The 22,231-nt window shown below is 41.9% G+C and overlaps 1 protein-coding gene across 5 annotated transcripts in view; it reads right to left on the bottom strand.

Moving 5' to 3' along the window:
• Positions 1–15,340: 15,340 nt before the first annotated feature.
• GRM1 (glutamate metabotropic receptor 1) overlaps positions 15,341–22,231 on the bottom strand; it is a 438,262-nt gene continuing 431,371 nt past the window's right edge. For 3 of the 5 annotated variants that reach the window (XM_043592549.1, XM_043592548.1, XM_043592546.1), the window contains exon 9: positions 15,341–19,052. In XM_043592549.1, the coding sequence (XP_043448484.1) occupies positions 18,140–19,052 (913 nt within the window). In that variant the 3' untranslated portion in view covers positions 15,341–18,139. The remainder of the gene's footprint in view (positions 19,053–22,231) is intronic. The other 2 variants (XM_043592551.1, XM_043592550.1) reach the window with 2 other exon arrangements.

Here is a 22,231-nt window from a genome sequence, read left to right as displayed (position 1 = left end):
TAGGGAAGAACATTTTTTTTTTTTTTACCTAGACTTTTCTACAACTCTCAAGGATTACTTCTTCCTTTTTAAAAATTTGATCCAGTGGTTATACCTATACTCTTAAGGCAATGATTCTCACACCTGGCCACACAGTAGAAGCTCTAGGAGATTAGGACTTCATGTGTTTTCTTTATTTTTAAGCTTTCTAGGTACTTCCACCATGCAACCCCAGTTAAGAAACACAACCTTAGAAGGACTCCACTATGTTTTTCACTTTTGTTATATTAACTGCTTTATCTAAAACTTCAGGCTTGGAAAGCCCTGATGATGCTGGTTGTGTGTTTTCAACAAGGAGGTTTACCAGAAGCACAGTCAAAACTCGTGAGATGGTGAGGTTCGTATCCTGACCCCTGATTCCCAGCAGCAAACTACTAAATAGGTAAAATACTGTGATACCCATTTGTACCATGAAGGTTTTAGGAAAATAAGAAACTCATTATTGCTTTTAGCCAGGTGAGTCAACAAAGCAGCGACTGGCACTTTATTTAAGATCTCTGGAAGAACCTGAAACAACTCTCTGAGTAGTTAGCCAAAGTGGACACTGATACATGGATAAACACCGCTTTCTAACTTTATCTTTGAACATAAAGGGAAGGACAAAGTATTTGGTAAAAAAATTAAATTCACCAATACTTCCAGTTTTATTTCCAAAAATATCTTAAGCGATCTTTTGATTTACAAAATGTGAAAAATACTTTCTTCTCTTTCCTTTAACTCACTCGGCAGTGGGGATAAAGTTCATTTTTAATATTCAGTAGTGGTTTAGGAATCTTTCTAGGCAGTAGCTTAAGGATAATCAGCTTGGAAATATTTTTATTTTATGTTAAATACACAGAGATGGTGTTTCTTAAGCTTTTGATAAATATTTTTGGAGATAAAATTAAAGCCTGTCTCATATTTATGTTGACTATAAAGAAGAGAAATATAGATACTTTTGATTCAAAGTGAAACTGCTTTATACTTTATACATAATGCTCTGCAGTATTATTTTAACATACAGAAGAGCCAAAGAAAATTAAATTTGTCATTCAGTTTTTCCCTGCCTATGCCAACAGAAATGGTAAACAGCAAGATGATAATCAGGCAAAACTAAATCTTTCATGAGTGCATATTTTCCCATTAGTGTGGCCTTTATTTTAAGGCAAATACAGAATAGTTGAATAGAAAAGGGAAGGTGGATAGTGATGTGGAAATTGTTGGCGCTCAGAGCCAATGGCCAAGAAAGAATTCTTGAGACATCTTCCATGCCAAAAGGTGGTTTTATTAAAGCATGGGGAGGGGCCCCTGGGTGGCTCAGTCGGTTGAGCATCTGACTTAGGCCCAGGTGATGATCTTGAGGTTCACAAGTTCAATCTTGAGGTTCACAAGTTCCAGACCTTGCTTTGGATTCTGTCTCCCTCTCTGTCTGCCCCTCCCAAGCTCGTGCTCTGTCTCTCTCTCTTTCTCAATAAGTAAATTAATTAATTAATCAATTAATTAATTAAAAAAAAAGCACAGGGGCAGAAAAAGCTGCACTGGGGTTGTGACGGGTGACTCATTAGATACTTTCAAGTTGTGAGGGGGTCAGGGATAGCCTAAGTCTCTAAGGAATTTTAGAAACAAGATTTCCAGGACCTTGAGGGGCCTTGCTATTGTGAGAAAAAGGTCATTTACTGTCCAGTAGAACCTCAGTCATGCGACCCTTCATATGTCTGTCAGTGGGCCATATGCTTGGAGGATGGTTGCCAACATATATTTGGGGAGTAGAGATAAACGAAGTTTCCAAAGGAATTTTTATATGTTAATGTGGACTCCCAGGATCCTGGGTGGGAGTGGGGATTGGGCTAAGATCGCCTTTTGTAGTTAGCAAAGTGTCATGATCTAGGCAGCTGAGCTCCTGGAGGGAGGTCACTCTGCCTGCCTCAAGGATTTGTCAATGGGCTGTAAGCTGTCAGGAAATGTGATTTTTTTTCTTTTGCCTTTGTTTCCCACATCCAGCAGTATTTAGAGTCTCTGGGGTTTCAGACCTCAGATCTAGAGATTCAGACCTGGGGGTAAAAGAAGCAATGAGGATTAACAGTCTTTCTGAAGCTAGAACAAGCTGAAAGAACAATCATTTGATCAGTATTTTACCACTTCTGGGTGCAAATTCTCTGAAAATCCACCACAGCAGAGAACCTGATCAGAAAAGTGAATATAAATAACGCCATGAATTGGAACGGTCACGTCAACTTCCAGGGCTCAGTAGGCACTGCTAATGTGGGTCACTGGTCAGAACTCCTCCGTAAACTTCCATCTTTCTGGGTCTCAGCTCTGCACCTCTGAGCCTCCCTTTTGCTGAGAAGGTTGCAGCCCCTCTCTCCATTAAGGGTATGCTTTTTACAGTTGAAATAAATCAGATCTAATCAAGTGACAAATGATGTCTATTTCTATAGGAGAAGTGGAATGTATTTCATCAAGTCAGGTAAGCAGCAAAAACTGCTCACTGATACGGGTCCTCCCTTCTAGAAAAGTGTTTCATTGTATCACTAGGGTTCTGCAGTAATCCTGTGGAGGTATGCATTTCACCCCCTCTGTATCTCATTATGCTTTGGTTATTTAACAAGCGGTGGTAAGAAGAGAAATTAATTGGCATTTGACTAAAACTCACAAGAAACTTAGGAAGTTTAATGATGTTTTCAATGATTTAAAAGTGCCTGCCCCCATCACCACTACTTACGGTAAATTAAATATCTTATTACGGAAAGATTAAGGTCATTTTAAGTCACATCTAGCTACTTGGGGTGACAGAACCTTCCCTGAAGGCCTGGAGGCGCTCTTTGCCATTAGACTAGATTTTGACAAAAAGATTGGTCACAAAACTGTGCTAAAAGTTTCTGTTACGTGTTAGTGAACATAGCCACATGAAAGCAGATAATGCATTGTAGTGAAAAACTGGGGGAAAAAAGAGAAAACATATGAAAAAATCTACACTAGCAAGTACTCTGTCTTCTGGGTGTAGGCCAAGGTGGTGAATGTGCCAAAGATACAAGGGAATGTGTCAACTGAAAGAAAATCAGCCTTAAAGTAGGTTAGTAAGTGCTTTATTCATCGTCTTACTGAGGACTCTAGCCTGGGAGACAGCCTTTCAGATTGCTCCAAAGCTTGTTAGCTGCAGGAGATTATATTCACAAAACGGGAAAGAGGTATATATGCTCTCAAGCAGCTCTCCAAATAATATGTGTCATAAAGTATAATCTATTACCGTTGTTAAAATTAAGATTTACTGATTGCCACATGGACACGAGAAAGACCCTTAGGTCATCTTACCATGTTATGTTTCTATCACATCTGATGGTTTAAAATATTGTGGGGGCGCCTGGGTGGCTCAGTCGGTTAAGCCTCTGACTTCGGCTCAGGTCATGATCTCCTGGTTCACGAGTTCGGGCCCCACACCGGGCTCTGTGCTGACAGCTCAGAGCCTGGAGTCTGCTTCAGATTCTGGGTCGCCCTCTCTCTCTGTCCATCCCCCACTCATACTCTGTCTCTCTTTCTCTCTGTCTCTCAAAAATAAATAAACATTAAAAAAAATTTTTTTAATAATTCAAAAAAAATATTGCTTGTGTTAGGGGGCAGATTTCCTGTTCCCTTTAAGGGTCCTTCTAGCTGGACTAGGAATCAAATTGGCATGACACAGATTAACAGTGTATATATGGAGAATCTACATAGACATGGAAATTCCAAAGACAGTCGGGCAAAATGAAGTATATATGTCATTCTTTAGCAAGGAGAAGGGGGCAGCAGTCTGGGACTTTAGAGGAAAGGAGTGTGCTTCTTCACAGGGCAGTAAGAAGAAACAAAGCTGTTTGGTAATTAGAAGTTTGCCCTGCCAGACAGATGGGTCACTCATATAAAGTTTATCTTTGGAAATACCCATTATTCTGGGGAAGACCTCTAATTTAGATTCTTCTGTGTAATTAAAGGACAGGCAAACATTTCTCTTAATGAAGCCTGCAGGTTCTCGATTGTCTTCAGCTCAAAATAATCTTCACGCGAGAATGGGCCACTTGGGGGCGACCTGCCCTCTGACCCTACACTTGCAAGCCTCTGGTTAACCGGTTTTCTGGTTCTTCCTGGTTTTTATTCCTCCTTGAGGTCACCTGAGATGGTCACAGAAGATTGACATTAGTTGGCTACTCAGTTTTAGTAGAGGTTTGGATGGTTTAGTGTCAGTAACGTAAGCTTTGGATTCTGATGATCCTTTGAATTCTGTCATACTTATGAGCTGTGTGACCCGAGGCAAGCTACTTGTCCATCCAAGCCCCAGTTTTCTTATCTATAGATTGCGGGTAATAACTGTGGCAGCGACAATGAAACATGTTCACCATTTGCACCTTTAGGAACTATCATTTCCCAGCCTCCCTTGCAGTTAGATTTCAGGGGTCACACGACTGGCCATTCACTTTCAGTCTGACTCCTACAAACATCCTACCCAAATCTCCAGCTCAAACATTTCCCTTACTGCAGTCACTTGGAGACCGCACGTTCCATGGGGGGCTTGTTACAGGGATGAAAGAGTGGCCTAACCTGAATGTGATTTCACATGAGCATGAAATAAATGTTATTTTATAAGACACTGAGATTGAAGACATCTGGGAACAATACTAGGGGAAAATGGAATGTAGGTTGGATTTGTTAAACTGCCTGTAGACCACTATTGATCAGTATGGTGGAATTTTAGATATGTGTTATATAGGATAATTGTAGTGAAAAAAGAGAATACTTACACAATCATTTAAGTGTAATAAATTACTGGAGTGCTTGGGTGGCTCGGTTAAGTGTCCGACTCTTGATTTCATCTTAGGTCATGATCTCATGGTTCATGAGATCAAACCCCTGTCTGTGCTGACAGTGCAAAGCCTGCTTGGGATTCTCTCTGACCTCTCTCCTCCTCCCACCTGCGTGCCTATGTGCATTCTCTCTCTCTTTTTCTCTCTCTCTCTCAAAAATAAATAAACATTGAAAAAATTTAAAAAATAAATGTAACAAATTACTATTGATAGGAGTCACAGGATGTATTGCCCGAATATGCTGTTTTATTAACTCACTGACATTGAATAGAGTTGTTTTGTAGAGTTGCAGTCCCTGAAGTGGAACAGGTGTCCTTAAGACCAGACACACTGGAGTCAAAGAACAGAAGGTAACATCTCAAGAACATGATCTCATTCTCCCCCAGTCACTGAATGCCACTCCACCCAGACCCTAATTTTTGCCTTTAAAAACCCTCACTTGTAAGTCGCCAGGCAGTTTGAGATTTTGAGCATTAGTTTCCTGTTCTCCTGGATGGCACCACATGAATAAATAGCCTATATCTCTTCATTGCCAAACTCAGTATGCATGGGGCACACAGACTCTGGTTTGGTTACAAGATTGTAGTCCTCTCTCCTATTCTCCCTTTCTCCTCTTTTTTCTCCTTCTTCCCTCCCCTCTCCTCCCCTTACCTCTCCTGCCTCCCTCCTTCCCTCCCCCTTTCCTCCTCCCTCCCTCCCTCCCTCCCTTCCTTCCTCCCTCCCTCCCTTCCTCCCTTCCTCCCTTCCTTCCTTCCTTCCTTCCTTCCTTCCTTCCTTCCTTCCCTCCTCCTTTCCTTCTCTCCTGATACTAAACACAACCTAGCATATCCTGATTAATGCAAACTTCACACCTCCTTCACACAGTTGTAAGGATTGAACATCAAGGATACTGGGGGCATAGAGACACATAATAAGCCTAATACATTTATTAATATTTTGTATCACCCAAACTCATTGTATTAGGGATAAAAATGTCGGGGCTTAAAGGAGTTAAGTGATTTACCACAACCACCTAATTTTGAATATAGCTAAAAATTTCCAATTTAGGGTTCTTTAAAATATATTGCAATTTGCACTGAAATCAGAGGCTCGCTTCAGTGAAAGAGACATTTAGATACATTGGATCTGTTGACTGTGAGGTTAGTCTATTCAAATGACAACTGATGGGGTGCTTGGGTGGTTCAGTCAGTTGAGTGTCTGAACTCTCAGTTTTAGTTCAGGTCATGATCACAGGGTCCTGGGGTCAGGCCCGGCACTGGGCTCCCCACTGAGCACAGAGCCAGCTAAGGATTCTCTCTCCTCCTCTCCCTCAGCTCCTCCCCCATTTGGTCTCTCTCTCAAATAAAATTTTTAAAAATAATAAAAATGACAACTGAGTTTATTTCAAGAAAGTAGCCAACATGTTAAAATTTTAGTGATAACCAATGTTGGTCTCAAGTTTGTAATTGTTGGGTGGTACTTATTAGTAATTTAGCTGACTAACTCTATATCCACTTATGAAAGTTTTCACATTTTTGAGGAGAGGAGTCGTTCTGTCTCTAATTTTGTTTTTAACTTTAAATTTCTTTCAGTGAACATTCTGGAAGTAGTAATGACCTACTTTAAAAAAAAAAGTGACCCTTTAAGAGAAATTCCCAGGAAACATGTTAGTTTAGAATGGCATATTAATTAATATGTGTGTTAATTAATAAATACGTAGGGAAGCAAATTTTGCCACCCCCAGATATCCCCGTTTGGTATATTGGTTATTTTAGGCTGGTTATTTTTAAGAAACTTCAAATGTAGGGGAAGCTCTGAAATCCGAGTAAAAGTTATCCTTTTGTAAAGATAAATTTACATACATAAGGGAAATCCCCATTTGTAAGCCTGTCTGCTTTGCTGTACAAGGAAGAGGGGGGAATAATTCTAACTCTCTAGAAAGACTTAACAATGGAAAAGGCAACTACTTAAGTCTGCATAACAACCTTACCTTTGTTTACTGTGCTTTTCCTCAACACCTCCCTTAACTGACTCCCCACACCCAATATCTGCTTTTGTCTTTGGCTGAGGATGGTATTTAAGGTGATGTCTTTGGCCATTTGGGGAATTACTCAGTTTTTCTGGGTCTCCCTCTCCACCATGCAGGAGGTATGCATGTTATTGAACTTTTGTTTGATTTTCTCCTGTTAATCTGTCCCGTGTCAATTAGATTCTTAGAAACACTTCTAAGGGTAGAGAAGAAATTTTCCTCCCCAACACTCTTACAAATGGAGATTTCCCAAATGTAAATATTTCTTACAAAAGGGTAACTTCTACTTGCATTTCGGAGCTTCTCCTGTGTTTGTAGTTCCTTAAAAATAGTCAGCTTGAAATAATCACCATGCCAAGAGGCATATCTTGGGGTGGCAATATTTGCTGTCTTACACATACAGTAATGACTATAAATATTTTTTACTTCAAGTATTTTTCTAGTGTTTTTATAAATTACTACAATTAAACAATGATTTTGAGGGGCGCCTGGGTGGCGCAGTCGGTTAAGCGTCCGACTTCAGCCAGGTCACGATCTCGCGGTCCGTGGGTTCGAGCCCCGCGTCGGGCTCTGGGCTGATGGCTCGGAGCCTGGAGCCTGTTTCCGATTCTGTGTCTCCCTCTCTCTCTGCCCCTCCCCCGTTCATGCTCTGTCTCTCTCTGTCCCAAAAATAAATAAACGTTGAAAAAAAATTTTTTTAAACAATGATTTTGAGTTAGATTTTTTTTTCTCCTGTTGGTAGCTTTTCATTGTGAGTCAATATGGGGTGATGATTCTGCTTGTGGATTTGGCTTCTGTAACAATGGATTCTCTCCATAGAGAATGCCCGTTGGGAAACATTCATACCCAGCTCCCAACTAATGATTTTGTAATGGAATAATCATGAGTCTGCTCCTTGGTAAGTTACAGGTAAATTACTCGAGCATTGTCATAAAGAAACTTTATTTGTAGCAAGTAAGGAGATGACAGAGAATAACTTCCAAAGCCATGACTCCCTGAGCAGGGATGAGTGTTTTTCTTTTTTTTAAGTTTTTTTTTTTTAACATATATTTATTTTTGAGAGAGAGAGCGCCAAGCGGAGGAGGGGCAGAGAGAGAGAGAGAGAGAGAGAGAGAGAGAGAGAGAGAGACAGAATCTGATGAAGGCTCCAGACTCTGAGCTGTCAGCACAGAGCCCAAGGCGGGGATCGAATTCACTAACCACAAGATCATGACCTGAGCAGAAGTCAGACCCTCAATGACTGCTGCCCGGGTGCCCCTGGGTTCTTTTTATTTAGAGTGAGAATGAATATTCAGAAAGAGGAGCTTTGTCATTACATGTAAAAGTGGGCATAAAGTTGCACAGCTTTACTGAGGAAACACGCCTAAGTATGTATTCTATGTATATTAATGAAGTTGTACTCATCTTTCAGGTGGAGACTTTCACATTATAGTGGAACAGAAGTAACTGTTGGACAAGGGGAAGGTAGTATGGGCATGATCTGAGAGCCAGAGCTCACCTAAACTGGTTGGGGTCTTGGGCTCACTACTCAGGTAGGGAAAGCCAGGCCTTGCTTACTTTTGATATAGCACAGGGACTTTTACCACTGATTTATTGACTCCAATGTGGTTAAGCTATTTCCTGGCCTCCGAGACTGTTAGTTTTTGCATTCCCTTTGTTCCCTTAAAACCCTTGACCGCTAAGGTTTTTGCATTTCTTTGTAATTCTGATACCTTTTGGAAAGTTCCCTAGGATGTGCATACATCAAGGAAGTAGGGCAAAGATCAAAGAAAATAGCTGGGGGCCTAAAACCGGCTTCTCTTGTGGCAGGAAAGCTTTGCCTCATTTTTCTTTTTCTGGGGACCCCTAACTCTTTCTGCCTACAATTCTATTATTTTGCTACTCAGGCTAAGTATGCTAGTTTGTATAAAGAGCTTATAGAACGGTTTTCAGGGTCTTATTGTTGCAGGATTTTTTTACCTCCATATCCAAGGTTTGTTGTCTCCATGCTTCGAAGAATGCAGAGGTGAACACAAAATAAAATGAGCCGCAGGCCAAAGTTTATTAGAGGAGAAGATCAGTAAGAAAGAAAAGTATGAAAGCTGTCTTTACAGAGAGGGGACATTCAAAAGTAAATGGCCAGGACTGTAGGCTAGGAGCTTTGTTTTATAGAGTTTGGGTAGGCTTCCTTCCCTCCCCCTTGTTCCTTCTCAGGTTCCACTCTCACTGGCTAGGTACCTCTAAATGCGTAGTCATTCCTTTTTTTGATTGGCTCATTTTTATCATATGAGGGATGGTTTATGGCCATACCCTTCCTATGGGTCCTACATCTTATGGCCGACTAGTAATTTTTAGTCAGGTCTCCGTTGGTCAAATTGCTGAGGAAAACCTGAGGGGAGTAGGCGGTGTCTGTTGCATTCTTAAGAGGAACTTTATGCTTGAGGGAGTTTGCTCCAGGTCAGACATTCCCAGAAGAAATGTTTTAAAATATGTGTTTTTCCTCCACCCCCGTTCTTTTAAGCCCCTGACTCTTCTTTTCTGCCTACTGAATCCATCTTTCCCTATCATACTATTTTGAAAATAGCATCAGCGTAGTTTTCCGCACAGTGTGGTGGTTCAGAGTATGGGCTTTGGAGCCCAGGGAGTGTAGTACATACAGCTTTACATCCCACTAACTTTGTGATCTTAGGCAAGTTACTTGGTTTTTTTGAGCCTCAGTTTTCTCATCTGTAAAATGAGAAGAAACCCTACCTCAAAGGATGTTACAAAGTTAAATGTGGCATGAAATATAAAATTCAGTGAATAAATAATAATTATCACCAAATAACTATTAACATAATCTTAGAAACCAACCTGAAGAAATATACAGAGGGTAAATCTTTGGTGTGGAGTAATTCCTCATCCTATTTATAGGATTTGAAAAATTTTAAACAATCTAAGTGTGATTAAAGACAATTACAAGATATCCGTACAACGAAGTTTATGGAGTATTTTTGTTAATATCAGTAAGAAATGCTTTGAATGCTTTTAGCATGTGAATATTCAGTAGGTCATTTTACTGATTTATGCACCTGGGTGGCTCGGTTGATAAGGCGCAATTTGGCTCAATTCCTGATCTCCCGGTTAGTGAGTTCAAGCCCCGAGTCAGGCTCTGTGCTGACAGCTCGGAGCCTGGAGCCTGCTTCAGATTGTGTCTCCCTCTCTCTCTGTCCATCCCCCACTCATACTCTGTCTCTCTTTCTCTCTGTCTCTCAAAAATAAATAAACATTAAAAAATTAAAAAAAAAAGAAACATTAAAAAAATTATTTGCCCTAATCTCCCACATAGCACACAAACAGTGTTCTGTTGAGTCTTTGAAGAGAAAACATTGCCTTTCATATAATTTGCCTGCACCTCTGCCTTCCTGTTTCAGCTGCTGCTTTGCGATCTGTTTTGGCTGTGGCTTGCAGGCATTTTTCCTTATGAATGATTCTTGCATCTCTCCATAGCCATCCCTCCGCATCTATTCCTGGCTTGAACTGCCAGCATGGTGGCACAGATCCACTCTTGACCTCTAACATCCTCTGAGGCTCTCGCCCTTGCTGTGCTTTGAGCCCAGTATCCCCTGCTACTGATCTCAGCTATTGATATCATCTGCACCCTTCACTAGGCTGGCCTGCTACTCAGCTATACCAAAACAGGTATGACTGTTTTGTATCTGACAGTGTATATCTTTCCTACTGACCTACAGGGAGATCCCTGCCCCTTCTTGTGGCTTCTTCTAAATTTTACATGTGGGGGTGGGGGAGTGGGAGTTGGGAAACCTGTTAGATCCCTAGAAGTCCACTCTTGCCATTGAGCCACACAGCCTCTCCATCACTGAGTACATGAGGTTGTCAGGGGCTTAATCACTACCTGTCTGCCCAAGCCCTGTTGGTGATTCTTGCTCCGATTCCATTCTTTTGTCATGACTTTGTTTTCCCTTTTCAGGTCATTTCCTGCCATCCTGGCTTGCACAGGACCATCCCATTTATCAGCTATGCTGCTATATGTTTGAAACTGCTGCATGTTTGAACTTCTCAGTTGAGAACACAGAATGAATTATTCCTCAAAGCGTTCCTGGATCCTGATTCCATGGAGATAGGGAACTTTGCTCCAAGAGCAAGTGATCAACTCTGATCAAGTGGAAATCCTTGCTTAGGTCATAATGCAAAATTTAAAAAGCAGGAAAATATTATAAATAAAAGATGACCTAATTCTGTTAAAACCAAACTTACTGGCATGAGAATCACTACAAGAAAAAATAAAAATGTCTGTAATGTCAATATTTGGATGACATGACTATAGATTTGTTTTCAAATCTCTAAATTTCTACTACAAATTTCATGTTTTTTTTAATTGAAAAATGACACAATTTAAGAAATTGTTGCAAAGAAATAATCCAGAGGCTAACGTCAAATTTATTTAAAGGACAGCTGAACTTTAATTTTCTTTTGTGGGGCACCTGGGCAGCTCAGTTTGTTAAGGGTCTGACTCTCGATTTTGGCTCAAGTCATGATCTCATGGTTCCTGAGTTTGAGCCCCATGTCCGCTCTGTCAGCACAAAGCCTGCTTGGGATTCTCTCTCCCCCTCTCTCTCTCTGCCCCTCCCTCTTTTCTCTTCCTCAAAAATAAATAAATAAATTTTTAAAAATAAATAAAATAAAATCATCTTTAAAAAGTGCAGTTTAAAATCAATCAATCAATCAATCGATCAATCAATAATATTCTTTTGTGATTTTACCTTGCTAAAAGAAACAGGAATTTATTTGGCTGAGTCTAGAAGCACTTATTCTCACTTCAAGCCCTTTAAGACAGCTTTACCTTGCCTTCTACAGCTCTTTGTTTTCTTATCTTTATCTGTACTGATATTTGTGCCTGTGTGTATGTTTATCTCTATCTATCTATCTATCTATTATTCCCATATTCCCATCTATAGCAGATACTGCTAGTGCCCTGCCCCCTCTTGATATTCACCTTCCCCACACAGGCCAACTCTCAGGTTTCCAACCGCCAACATCTGTAACTCTTTGCCTGAAGGCTTCCTTTGGAGACAGGAGCCTGCGTAGGAGACACATTGGTAGTTACTGGAATTAGCAGGCACCTCCCTCCCCAGTAGCCCCCAACCATGACAGGAATTGATAATTGAATGCTCCCCACATCCTTGTCCCATGGGGATGAGGGACAGTATGAGGCATGCTCTCCACTGTCTCCCAGAGTCTCCGGCAGGACTGAGTCCCACAGTGGTAATCTGCCTGGTAACACACCCTTTATTGGCTGCATATCATTTGCTGCTTTGCCTCCCCACTTTCCTATTGGTGCTTCCAAGGATCACTTCCCCAATATACAACTTTCACTCAAATCGTTCTCTCAGGGTCTGTTTCTGGGTAAATCTATCCTAATAAGATACTCACATTCATATCCATTTCCTGTAGTTCATAAGAAAATGGCTTATGGGTTATAGCTGCCTCTGAGCTAAGCCTGAGCTCAAAATGTGGCAAGACGCTGACAAAAGTAGCAGAATCTTAGGCAGCAATGCTGGAACAATGGTTAAAGTGAATCAAAGTATTAGTGCAGTACTATGTCTAGTTCTGGATGCAACATTTTTTAAAGGATACGCAACAATTGGAAATATCACCGTGGCCTGATTAGGAGATTAGGAACCTAATAATAAAGATAACAGTTAAAGGAAGTGAAGCTATTTGGCTTGGAGAATAAACTACTAACTAATGGCATAATGACTATTCAATGGTTGAAGGGGTGTCATGGACACAGTGCACTAAATTTATTCAATGTCTTCCAGGGGCGGAACTCTGGGCAAGAGTAAAAGAAAAGCAAAATTTGGGTTCAGGGAAACAAAACCTTTTCTAATCATTAGAGTTTTCCCTTTTCGAATGCAAGATCCTAGTCCCTGGAAATACTTCAGCAGAGGGCAAAACTCACCCGAATCCATCCCATTCCTTAAAATAAGCCCAGGCCACACATGTATGCCTCCTTAGTCCCACTGAGAGTGCATTTCTCTGTCACCAGCAGTTTGGTTGTTTGAATGCCATCAGACTATCAGCCTTCCACACGCCTTGCTGCTTCTACCCCCTTGTTTTCCTGGTCCTCCAATACCTTCATCCCGGATTTGTGTCTTAGTTCTGTTCTCTGGCTAGCTTCCTGGGTTAACGTCGCTCACTTAATGTGTGGGGCTATCTGCTCTCTTTTTGTACAAGTGCAGGTAGTAGGCCTTGTACCCCAGCCCCTCCCTCCACCTACCCCACCCTCGCCAGAAGTGACTCCTCACCTGCCTCTGACACAGCAAGAGGAACAGGACACAGAGAAATAGAGTTGAAAATGGGGTGATAGCTTATTTTAAATGACTTCTAAATTGACTTCCAACTCAATAATTCTATGATTCTTTTCCTTTTCAGTGTTTGTTATGCTCATTCTTAAGCTGCTGCTTCTTCTTCTTCTTCATCTTATTAATCTATAAGCCTTGTTTCCCAAGCTACCATGAGAAAAATCAAGCCAGTTTCTGGTTTAATAGCGTCATTACTTCAACTCCCTAAACTGGGCTCTCCCTTTCTCCCATGTTCCCCGCAAGCCCCGGTGGCTAGTTTTGCCTTTCACCTTGTCTAAAGATATGTCCTTCTGTAAAGAAGGAACCTTCAGCCCATGCTTTCCCTTTGGATGATGGGCGCCCTGCTTCAGCAGTCTTATGTTACCAGCAGCTCTCCTGCAGAGGACGCTGTTCCTCACACCTATTATTGCTTTGCCAGACCTCTGGCCGGGCTCGATGGTCACCGAGTGTTGCCATGCTCTTCCGCAAGAAAGGCAGACCTTCTGCCCAGTGGGACAGCTCTTTTTGATGCCAAAAGGAGAGCTTGTTCTTCATGATGAAAACATGTGTTGTTCCAGTTGGCAGAGTTAGGATCAGTAGGTGGAAATATAAAGCTCTGGACCCCATAAGGCTCTTGGAATAAATCTTCAGAGAACTAAGCTGGGAAAACTACACGGTGTTACAACACTCATTTCCTTTTTTCGACATTTACTGAGCGTCTGCTTTGCCCTAAAGTCTCACAAATTAGAAAGAAGAAAATGGATCTCAAACAAAAAGGAACTTAGAATCTACTAAGGGAAAGAGACATGCAAACCATAATGTAGTCGGATGGGAGTAAAATGCTGTGGGAATGAGAAAGGGGGACCGGCCCCTACATACTCTCCTGAGCTCTAGAGAGGAACACGAACTCACAGGCTCTGTGCTGGCTTAGGACAGGGCTCAAATCCCTGATGGGCCACTTGCTAGCTGAGGGACTCTGGGCAAGTTACTTCAGTATTCTAAAATATCCCTGTAGCAGTGGTACTGGGACGATTAAATGAGAATGTAAAGAACCTAGCAAAATGTCTGGCACAGAGTAAGTGGATGAACATGTTGTTTCCCTTCTCTGTGATTCCCTCTCAAAATAGTCTCTGGGAAATTATCGGGGTAGTTATTCACACATCATTTGTGCTATCTGGAGCCCAGACCCACCTGCTTCAAATGTCTTCCTTATGGTGAAGTTTCTGGACTCTCTAAATGGAGGTCCTTATAACCTAACAGGCAATCTAAGGGTATCTTTGGACAACACACCTGAAACTTTTTCTTTTTTCTTCTTCTCCTCCCCCTCGTCCTCCTCTTCCTCCTCCTCGCCCTCCTCCTCTTTCTTCTCCTTCTTCATCTTTTGTTTCTCATTCTCTGTCCTATGACTTTTCTCTCTGAGACATCAAGCTCCCATTTCATGATTTCTCATTCTATTCTCAAGATACAGTGAAGAAGCTCCCTGGTGTCTCAGCCCCTGATTCTGGAGATTCCTTCAACATCAGCTTTCCTGTATATATCTTGCTCCTACCATCTAAATACATCGCAGTCTCATGAATGTGATCCTTGTACCATCATCGCTCTCCCCTTGGACAACACTTGGTAGATACTTTACCTTGCAGGTATCTTACAGCAGAAGATGTGAATAACAGGGGCTTACTTGTTTTGAAGACCAGTGAAGTCTCTATTGAAATAAAAGGGAATAGAACTTGAAATGTAAGGGAACAGAGGAAGGTATCACCAAAGTAAGAAACCAGGTCCCTCTAGAGTGTGAGCCTTGTGGGGCACAAATGAAACAAAGATGCAGCTTTCATATGCCTCTGTTTCCAGAGCTCTGCTAGAGATCCGGGAGTCTGTCAAGTCTCACAATTCTATCAAAAAATGCAAGACAATGTCATAGCACTGAATATTCAAATTCTGGATTTAATTTTCAATCTAGAGTTTCAGGTCCCTCCCACCTTCCACATCATCAAACTGTACTCTTCTCTATCACCCACCTGGCCTGTAGGTCTTGCATGATGTTCTCTAACTTTCATCTGGCAGACATGTTGGGAGCAAAATCAGACCATCGTAATTGTTTTTTGTACCAGTCTATTTCTCTTAGTGTACCTCTTACAAAGTATGGAGAAGGAATGCACACATTTAATAAATAGAAAATATTTATTATACAGCATTATCAAGATTATTTGACAAAGGCAGTAACGAGCCAAAGGAAAACACTTTTACAAGAAGCTAAACAACGTGTATAAGCACGTACATCAAGATGAAAAGTATCTGCATTTTTGGTATAAGGTATGTCTGTGTACATTTCCAATTTTGAACAATTATGCTGTAAGAGCTAATACTGCATTGTGTTCAGGAAAACATTTAATCATGGTAATATTAGGCATTCAGAGAAATAATGTGATTGGTGTTGAATGTGTTCACCAAATGTTTCAGACTAAAACCTCAGAACAAACCGATATCTTACATTATTTGAATAGTAGAGCAGTTTTCCTGATCTATACTTACTTTTAAAAAATCTGAATGCACAAGTCCTGTGATATCAAGGACATATGTTAGTGGCATTAAGATATAAAACATGTTTCACGAATAATAGATAGTAGGCTTTTACTTGCTAGTTTGCCAGGAAGTAGACCATCTATTAAGCATGGGAGCCATCTAATTCCCTCATTCTCCTTCATTACAGTGAAAACATGGAATTGAAATCCTCGTTTCAGTCATTTTTCAACATGGAATTGAAATCCTTGTTCAGTCATTAACACCAAAGGTGTCACAAAATAATTTTTTAAAAGAAAGGCGGTCCATTCTTGTTATGGAACCGACTAAACTTGGCAGTGGAGTATGGGAAGGCATGAGAAACATGAGCCTCAAACATCGGAGCTGATGTTAAATTCTGAACAAATGATGAGGCGGGTATTTAAAGATTCTAAGATGATTTTTGGCTGAGAAATCAGCTTCCAAATGAAGGAAGCATATTAAAATATGACTGCACATAAGGCATAAACAGATATTTAAAGGGGTAAGATCCATTCCACAAATAATAGAAGAAATCAAAATGGCGAGAAGAGTCACTTTTATTGGGTGTAAAAAGGAGGATATAAATGAAATGACTGGATGACACATACGTGGTTATTACACACAGTACACAACAAAAATATAAAGAAAAGGGATGACAGCGAAAATAGAGGAATAAAAGTACATGGAAATAAAAATTAAAAGAAAGCAAAAAATGGTAAATAGAAAACTGGGGAAATTATGCCAGACAGAGAGGTTAGCATATGCTTTATAAACACTGAAAGCTCAAGTCGCTGTGGAAAATCTCTTTAAAAAAATCTAAAGTGACCTGAAATCATCTCAACACTGTCATTTCAACCTTATGTTTTAATAATGATATCTGAAAATTTATAAAATGTACTTTTTTATTGTAACCCACAGTTTTTGTGAATTTTTAATACAACACATTTCCAAGCCACTTCGTTATAACATATCCACATCATAAAATATCTGAAAAAGAAGTTCCCTTTTAGAAGAGGGAGGACCATCTGAGCAGCATAAGGAAACCATTGGACCACAGCACTCAAACCATCAAAGAGCTTCTGCAGATATTGGTGACAATACCTAAAACATCATTGGAACAAAGAAATATCTATACTATATTGGAAAGACGACTTCTAGTTGCAGTTACATTGACATTACAGTGCACAAATTTTATTATCACAAGTATACAAAGACACAGGAATACATTCACTCACCAGTTACAGGAATTATTTGTCAATAGGAAGGATGACAATAGGAAGGACGTTATTTGTCATTGAACCAGCAAGAGTTGCTCTGAGTACACCCTTAAGTTGGAAGATGGATTTGTGTCTGTAGTACACAGGAGAAACAACGGCACCAAATACACATACTGCATTTTAGAAGTTCAACTGGTAAGTATTATTTGCTACAGTAAATGTAAGGTAACAATTTTGCCACATGGTTTGTTCTCTTTAATTAAAGGGCAGAGAAGAGCCCCCTTGGCACAAACACAAGAAAATCCACAAAACACCTTCTGCCAGTCTCAAAACAATCGCTTGCTCTAATCTTTTCTCCGAAATCACCAATAAGCGAGTATCAAATATGGGACGTTATTTGTGCTGATTGTGTTCAAAGCCTCATGCTTATGTGTCCTCTTGCTTCTCAATCCTTCCTCCCTTGGCACTCCTGATGAAGCACTTTTTGGTGATGATTTTGCTCTGATTCCTGTTTTCCTAAATAGAGAGAAATCACAGAGCAGTAGGGTATCCATACACTTTTTTCCCAGCGCAACAAGGCTGGCCCGGGGTCAGGTGCAATGGGTGAAGGGAGGCTCCTGAAGACCAGGAGTCTGTGCGCTCAGTAAGGAGAAGGGCTGGAGAAAAATGAGCTGCCGTCCCATGGGTGGTTCCATGCCTGCCCCTCCTGCACCCACCTGCTCTGGCTCCAGCCTGCTCACTAAGAATACCGCGAACACCATGATGTCCACCAACGATTCACCTGGCTGGTCCACACGTGCTGTCTCGTTTCAAGCTGGCCAAGTGTGTGTGGGCATGTCTATCTATGCACAATGTCCAAAAGAGGAGATTATTCGTGTTGATTTATTTATTTATTGACTTATTATTTATTTATTCATTCATTTATGTGGTGAAAGTTGTTTATTATATGGGATTGTGCTTTGTCAGAATTCCCTTTCTTCCCAGAGAAGGCTTTTGAATAATTCAAGAATCGGAATCCTCGCCTGGATCCCTTTTTGCTTGCAGAGCACAGTTCCCTCTGGCCTTCCCTACGGCAGCAGCATTGTCCTCCTTGCCTGCTGACTTCACCCTCCTCCCCCCATCTCCTCCTCCCAGCCGTCGGCGCATCTCCGGAGGTGCTGGTGCTCCCTGGTTTTTCTCGCTGTCCCCGCGGACACCTCCTCCCTACAGGGTGGAGGAGCTTTGCTTGTAGTCCCTCAGAATGACGGAGGCGTAGGTCACGTTGGGAGGGGTGCAGAGCACCGACTCGGACACGGGGGAGCTGGGCACCGAGCTGCCGGAGGCCACCGAGTCGCGGAAAGGCGACGGAGGCGTCAGAGCAGGTGAATCCTCGGGGAGGGGTTTGCTGGCCGCCTGCAGGTCCTCGTCTTCCTCCTCCAGCTCGTCTTCCTCGGTGTTCCCTTCCCGCTCGTACAAGTACTCCTGGAGGAGCTTAAACCTCTCGCTGTCGTCCTCATCCTCGTCTTCTGCCGGCGGGGAGGCGGGCTCCTCCCCGAAGGTGCTCAGTTGCAGCGGGAGCATTTGCAGGTGCTGCGGGGGCGCCGGGGGCGGGTACAGCGAGCGCACCCCGTTCCCCGGACCCCCGGGGACTGCGAGCACCGCGTTGAAATCGGGGATCCCGGTGCTGAAATTGTTGACCACTCCCTGTAGCTGGTCCATCAGGGATTTCTGCGGTGGCGGTGGCTGCTGGAGGGGAGGGGGCAAGCCCTTGGGGACGGCCGGGTCGGCCAGGAAGAGGGGGGTCTCCTCTGTGGTCAGGTGGGGCGGCAGAGGCGGGGTGCTCACCGCGGTTGGCACACGTCGGTGCACCACCATGGAAGGACTGTTGGGAGGGCTGAAGCCGACCGGCTGGGCATCCTCCTCCTCCACGTTGTAAAGGGTCTTGGTGCTGGTATCGGAAAAGGTCAGGCTCTTGCCAGAGCCCTGGTAACTTTTAGTGAGGGGCTTGATGACGGCTGTTTGGTTGCAGGCCGTCTCATTGGTCTTCACGTGCACAGAGAGGCGGTGCCACATGTGCTGTCCTTTGGGCACCTGTCTTCCACCTGGTTCAGACCATGACACAGACTTGCCATTAGAACTATGAACAAAATAGAGATGGATTTATTTGCAGGTATATCATGCACACAGGATAAGACACATACAAATTATACGCAATCCCAGCTCAAGGCAATTTGATTCCCCCCACCCCCACCCCGCTCCCGGGAGCCACTGTAGGTCTGGCACCAAGCCCTCAATCTCCCCTTATTACAGGTCAAAGGCCAAAAGCTGCAGCGACCCCAGGTGGCCTCTGTAGCTGCAGTCAGTGATTCCATTCACCCCAAGACAAGGCAGAACATTTTGCCCCTGAACAAGTTGTAGGGGAGAAAAGCCAGCCTGTTACACAAGCAGCTATTTTCATTTAGGTCTGAGATTTCACCAAGTTATTATACACCCACGTACACACGCACACGCCTAAGGTAACAACAAAATTGTCACTCTGTGCAAGCCTTTGAAAGATTCCAAAATTGATGGAGGAACCAAAAAATAAAACTACAGTTACACGGGGACAACAGAATATAACGACCATAGCTCTTGTCGCCCTTTCTTCTCAGTCCCTGGAACAAATCAAAGCTTTTCTCACCGTGTGCAGGTACCAGAGCAGCGTGGTCATACACACGGCAGCTGTACGGAGGAGAAGAAAGCAGGTGACGGAAAACCCAGACCCACATTCCATTTAAGTGTGTCACAAGTGTTGCTTTTCTTTTTGTTTCAATGCACCATCCCTGACACTTACAATGGACCGCAATTCACATAAAGGCCCTGATTCACAGCGGCTGATTTGGGATTTCCACACTGGGGATTTTTAACTAGGTAGTGTTAAGGAAGTCCAGCAAAATACAGATGGTTAGACCCTGGGTTAGTCCTTCAGCATAGTTTGTGATGCAAATGAGACGAAAGGAAGATTCAGAGAAAGCAGAAGTTACTGAGACAAAAGCCCTTCCATGGCCTTTTACTCATTGAGCTTTGGAGAAGAAAAAATGTTGGGGTACCAGCAGGACTCCAGCTTTATTGGCATATATCTTCGTGGGACCATTTTAAAACCAATTAAATAGAAAGAGGAGGAGGAGGGGGAGGAGGAGAGGGAGGTGGAGGGGGAGGAGGAGGGGGAGGAGGAGGGGGAGGAGGAGGGGGAGGAGGAGGGGGAGGAGGAGGGGGAGGAGGGGGAGGAAGGGGAAGGAGGAGGGGGAGGAGGGGGAAGAGAAAGAAGAAGAAGAAGAAGAAGAAGAAGAAGAAGGAGGGAAAGAGATGTATTGCGTATGTACTCAAACTCTATTCTGTATGTTGTAATTAATAACACTGGTCTTGCTTTTGGACTTTTAGCTTTTTTTTTTTCTGTATAACTCTCAGCAGATGGTGGTGCCTTGCCACAGCATACTATTAATAACAGCGGTGTTAATACTTAAATCAGGAAGTTTATTTTTTCGTGTATGTGTGTGTGTTCAGTTTGCTTTTTCACTGTATTCGTGAAAACAACAGAGAAAGTAGCACAATGTTAACACATTTTTGACATTAAAAGGAATAGGGATAAGGAACAGTTTTTTTCTTAGGTGGATGTGTGAAATAGACTATTTTGTATCATGGTCTTTTGTTTGGGAAAATGTATGGAATGATCAGTAGCTAATATAATGGTTTATTTAATCATTTTGAAAATACAAGAATGAGTACTTCAAAATTATATGTGTGTCACATTTACAATGACAATAATGTTTTGACATTTTATATATTATTATCTTGAAGAGGGAAGTGAGCCACTAAGTACGGAATGTTAAAGAAATTCTGATACCTATTACAGAAAATTCTGGATAAAGAAGTCCCAAAATAGGTACAGTAGCTAAAATTTTGATCTCATTATTTGGGAAAAGGTAGTTCTTCTATATAGCTTATAATTTATATGCTGAATTTTTAACTGTCTAGGAAAAATCCTATCTCCAAAATACGATATGAAAATTAATATTTCTCTTAAATATATGCTTACTATATTCCTTGAGAATGTAGAAGTCCTTGTAAATGCAAAATTACAGACTTTTCAGCTTCCACACTCATATTAGAATACCTGACTTTCTTCCGAGTTGAGTCAACTCAAAAACAGATGATTAATGTTCCCAGTATGAACAGTCAACCAGCCAACAGGCAGGACCATAATCCACAGTTCCTCTTCTGAGTTTGAAACCCTAGGTAAATTCCAACTTCCTTCTTTCCCAATTTCCTCCACTCCCTACTCTACTCACACCATTTTTCTCTTGGTGCAATCATTATGACCCTTCCAGAAAGTATAAAACCACTGATATGCCTCTTGCCTTGCCTTTTAACTATGCTTTAGTATACCATCTAACCTCAATCATTTGCATCCCTTTTAATTGCAACGGAAACACTTTTTCCTTCTCCTAATGCCTGCCTCTCAATGCTTTTTTTTTTATTAAATTTTTTTTTAACATTTATTTATTTTTGAGACAGAGAGACAGAGCATGAACGGGGGAGGGTCAGAGAGAGAGAGGGAGACACAGAATCTGAAACAGGCTCCAGGCTCTGAGCTGTCAGCACAGAGCCCGACACGGGGCTTGAACTCACGAACCGCGAGATCATGACCTGAGCCGAAGTCGGACGCTTAACCGACTGAGCCACCCAGGCGCCCCTCAATGCTTATTTTTTTTTAGAAATCATTAAACTAGAAGGATGCCTTGTGTCTTCATTTAGTTGTGTGTGTGTGTTCAAGACATAAGTCTCTTGAGAGCTAGTCTACACCTCACTTCACCACCGGGCTTATATACCTCAACAAAATGTCACTCCAGTCTCCACACATGCTGGCAAAAAGCTATGCCTGTATTTCTGGGACCTACTTCACTCACTCGCTCGCTCACTCACTCACTCAAGCTACCTCACTGCCCAGTATTCTACGTGGGCCTTTTTAAAAATCATGTGCTTCCCTATGTTAATGGTATTATTAATCACCTTGCATGTGGATGTAATCACAACTTAGTTCTGTTTTAATCCAATACCTTTCTTATTCTTGTAATGGAAGATTTTCACCCTGGCCGTCAAAATTAGCAGCTTTTCCTTCCCTTCAGAGTCTTGTTCCAGATTTGCAGTAAAGTACTGTTTAATTAGGAAGCCGTTCTAATGTCCCAGGGCATTTATCAGATTAAGAAAATTAGATTCACCTTTTTTTTTTTCCCAAGGACAAAATAAATTGCTTCCTGAAAACCAGAGATAGTGAAG

The sequence above is a fragment of the Prionailurus bengalensis genome, chromosome B2 (assembly GCF_016509475.1).
Source record: "Prionailurus bengalensis isolate Pbe53 chromosome B2, Fcat_Pben_1.1_paternal_pri, whole genome shotgun sequence".
Taxonomy (NCBI): Eukaryota; Metazoa; Chordata; class Mammalia; order Carnivora; family Felidae; genus Prionailurus; species Prionailurus bengalensis.
Note: the sequence above shows the minus strand (reverse complement) of the source record. Positions and strands in the feature narration are given on the sequence as shown.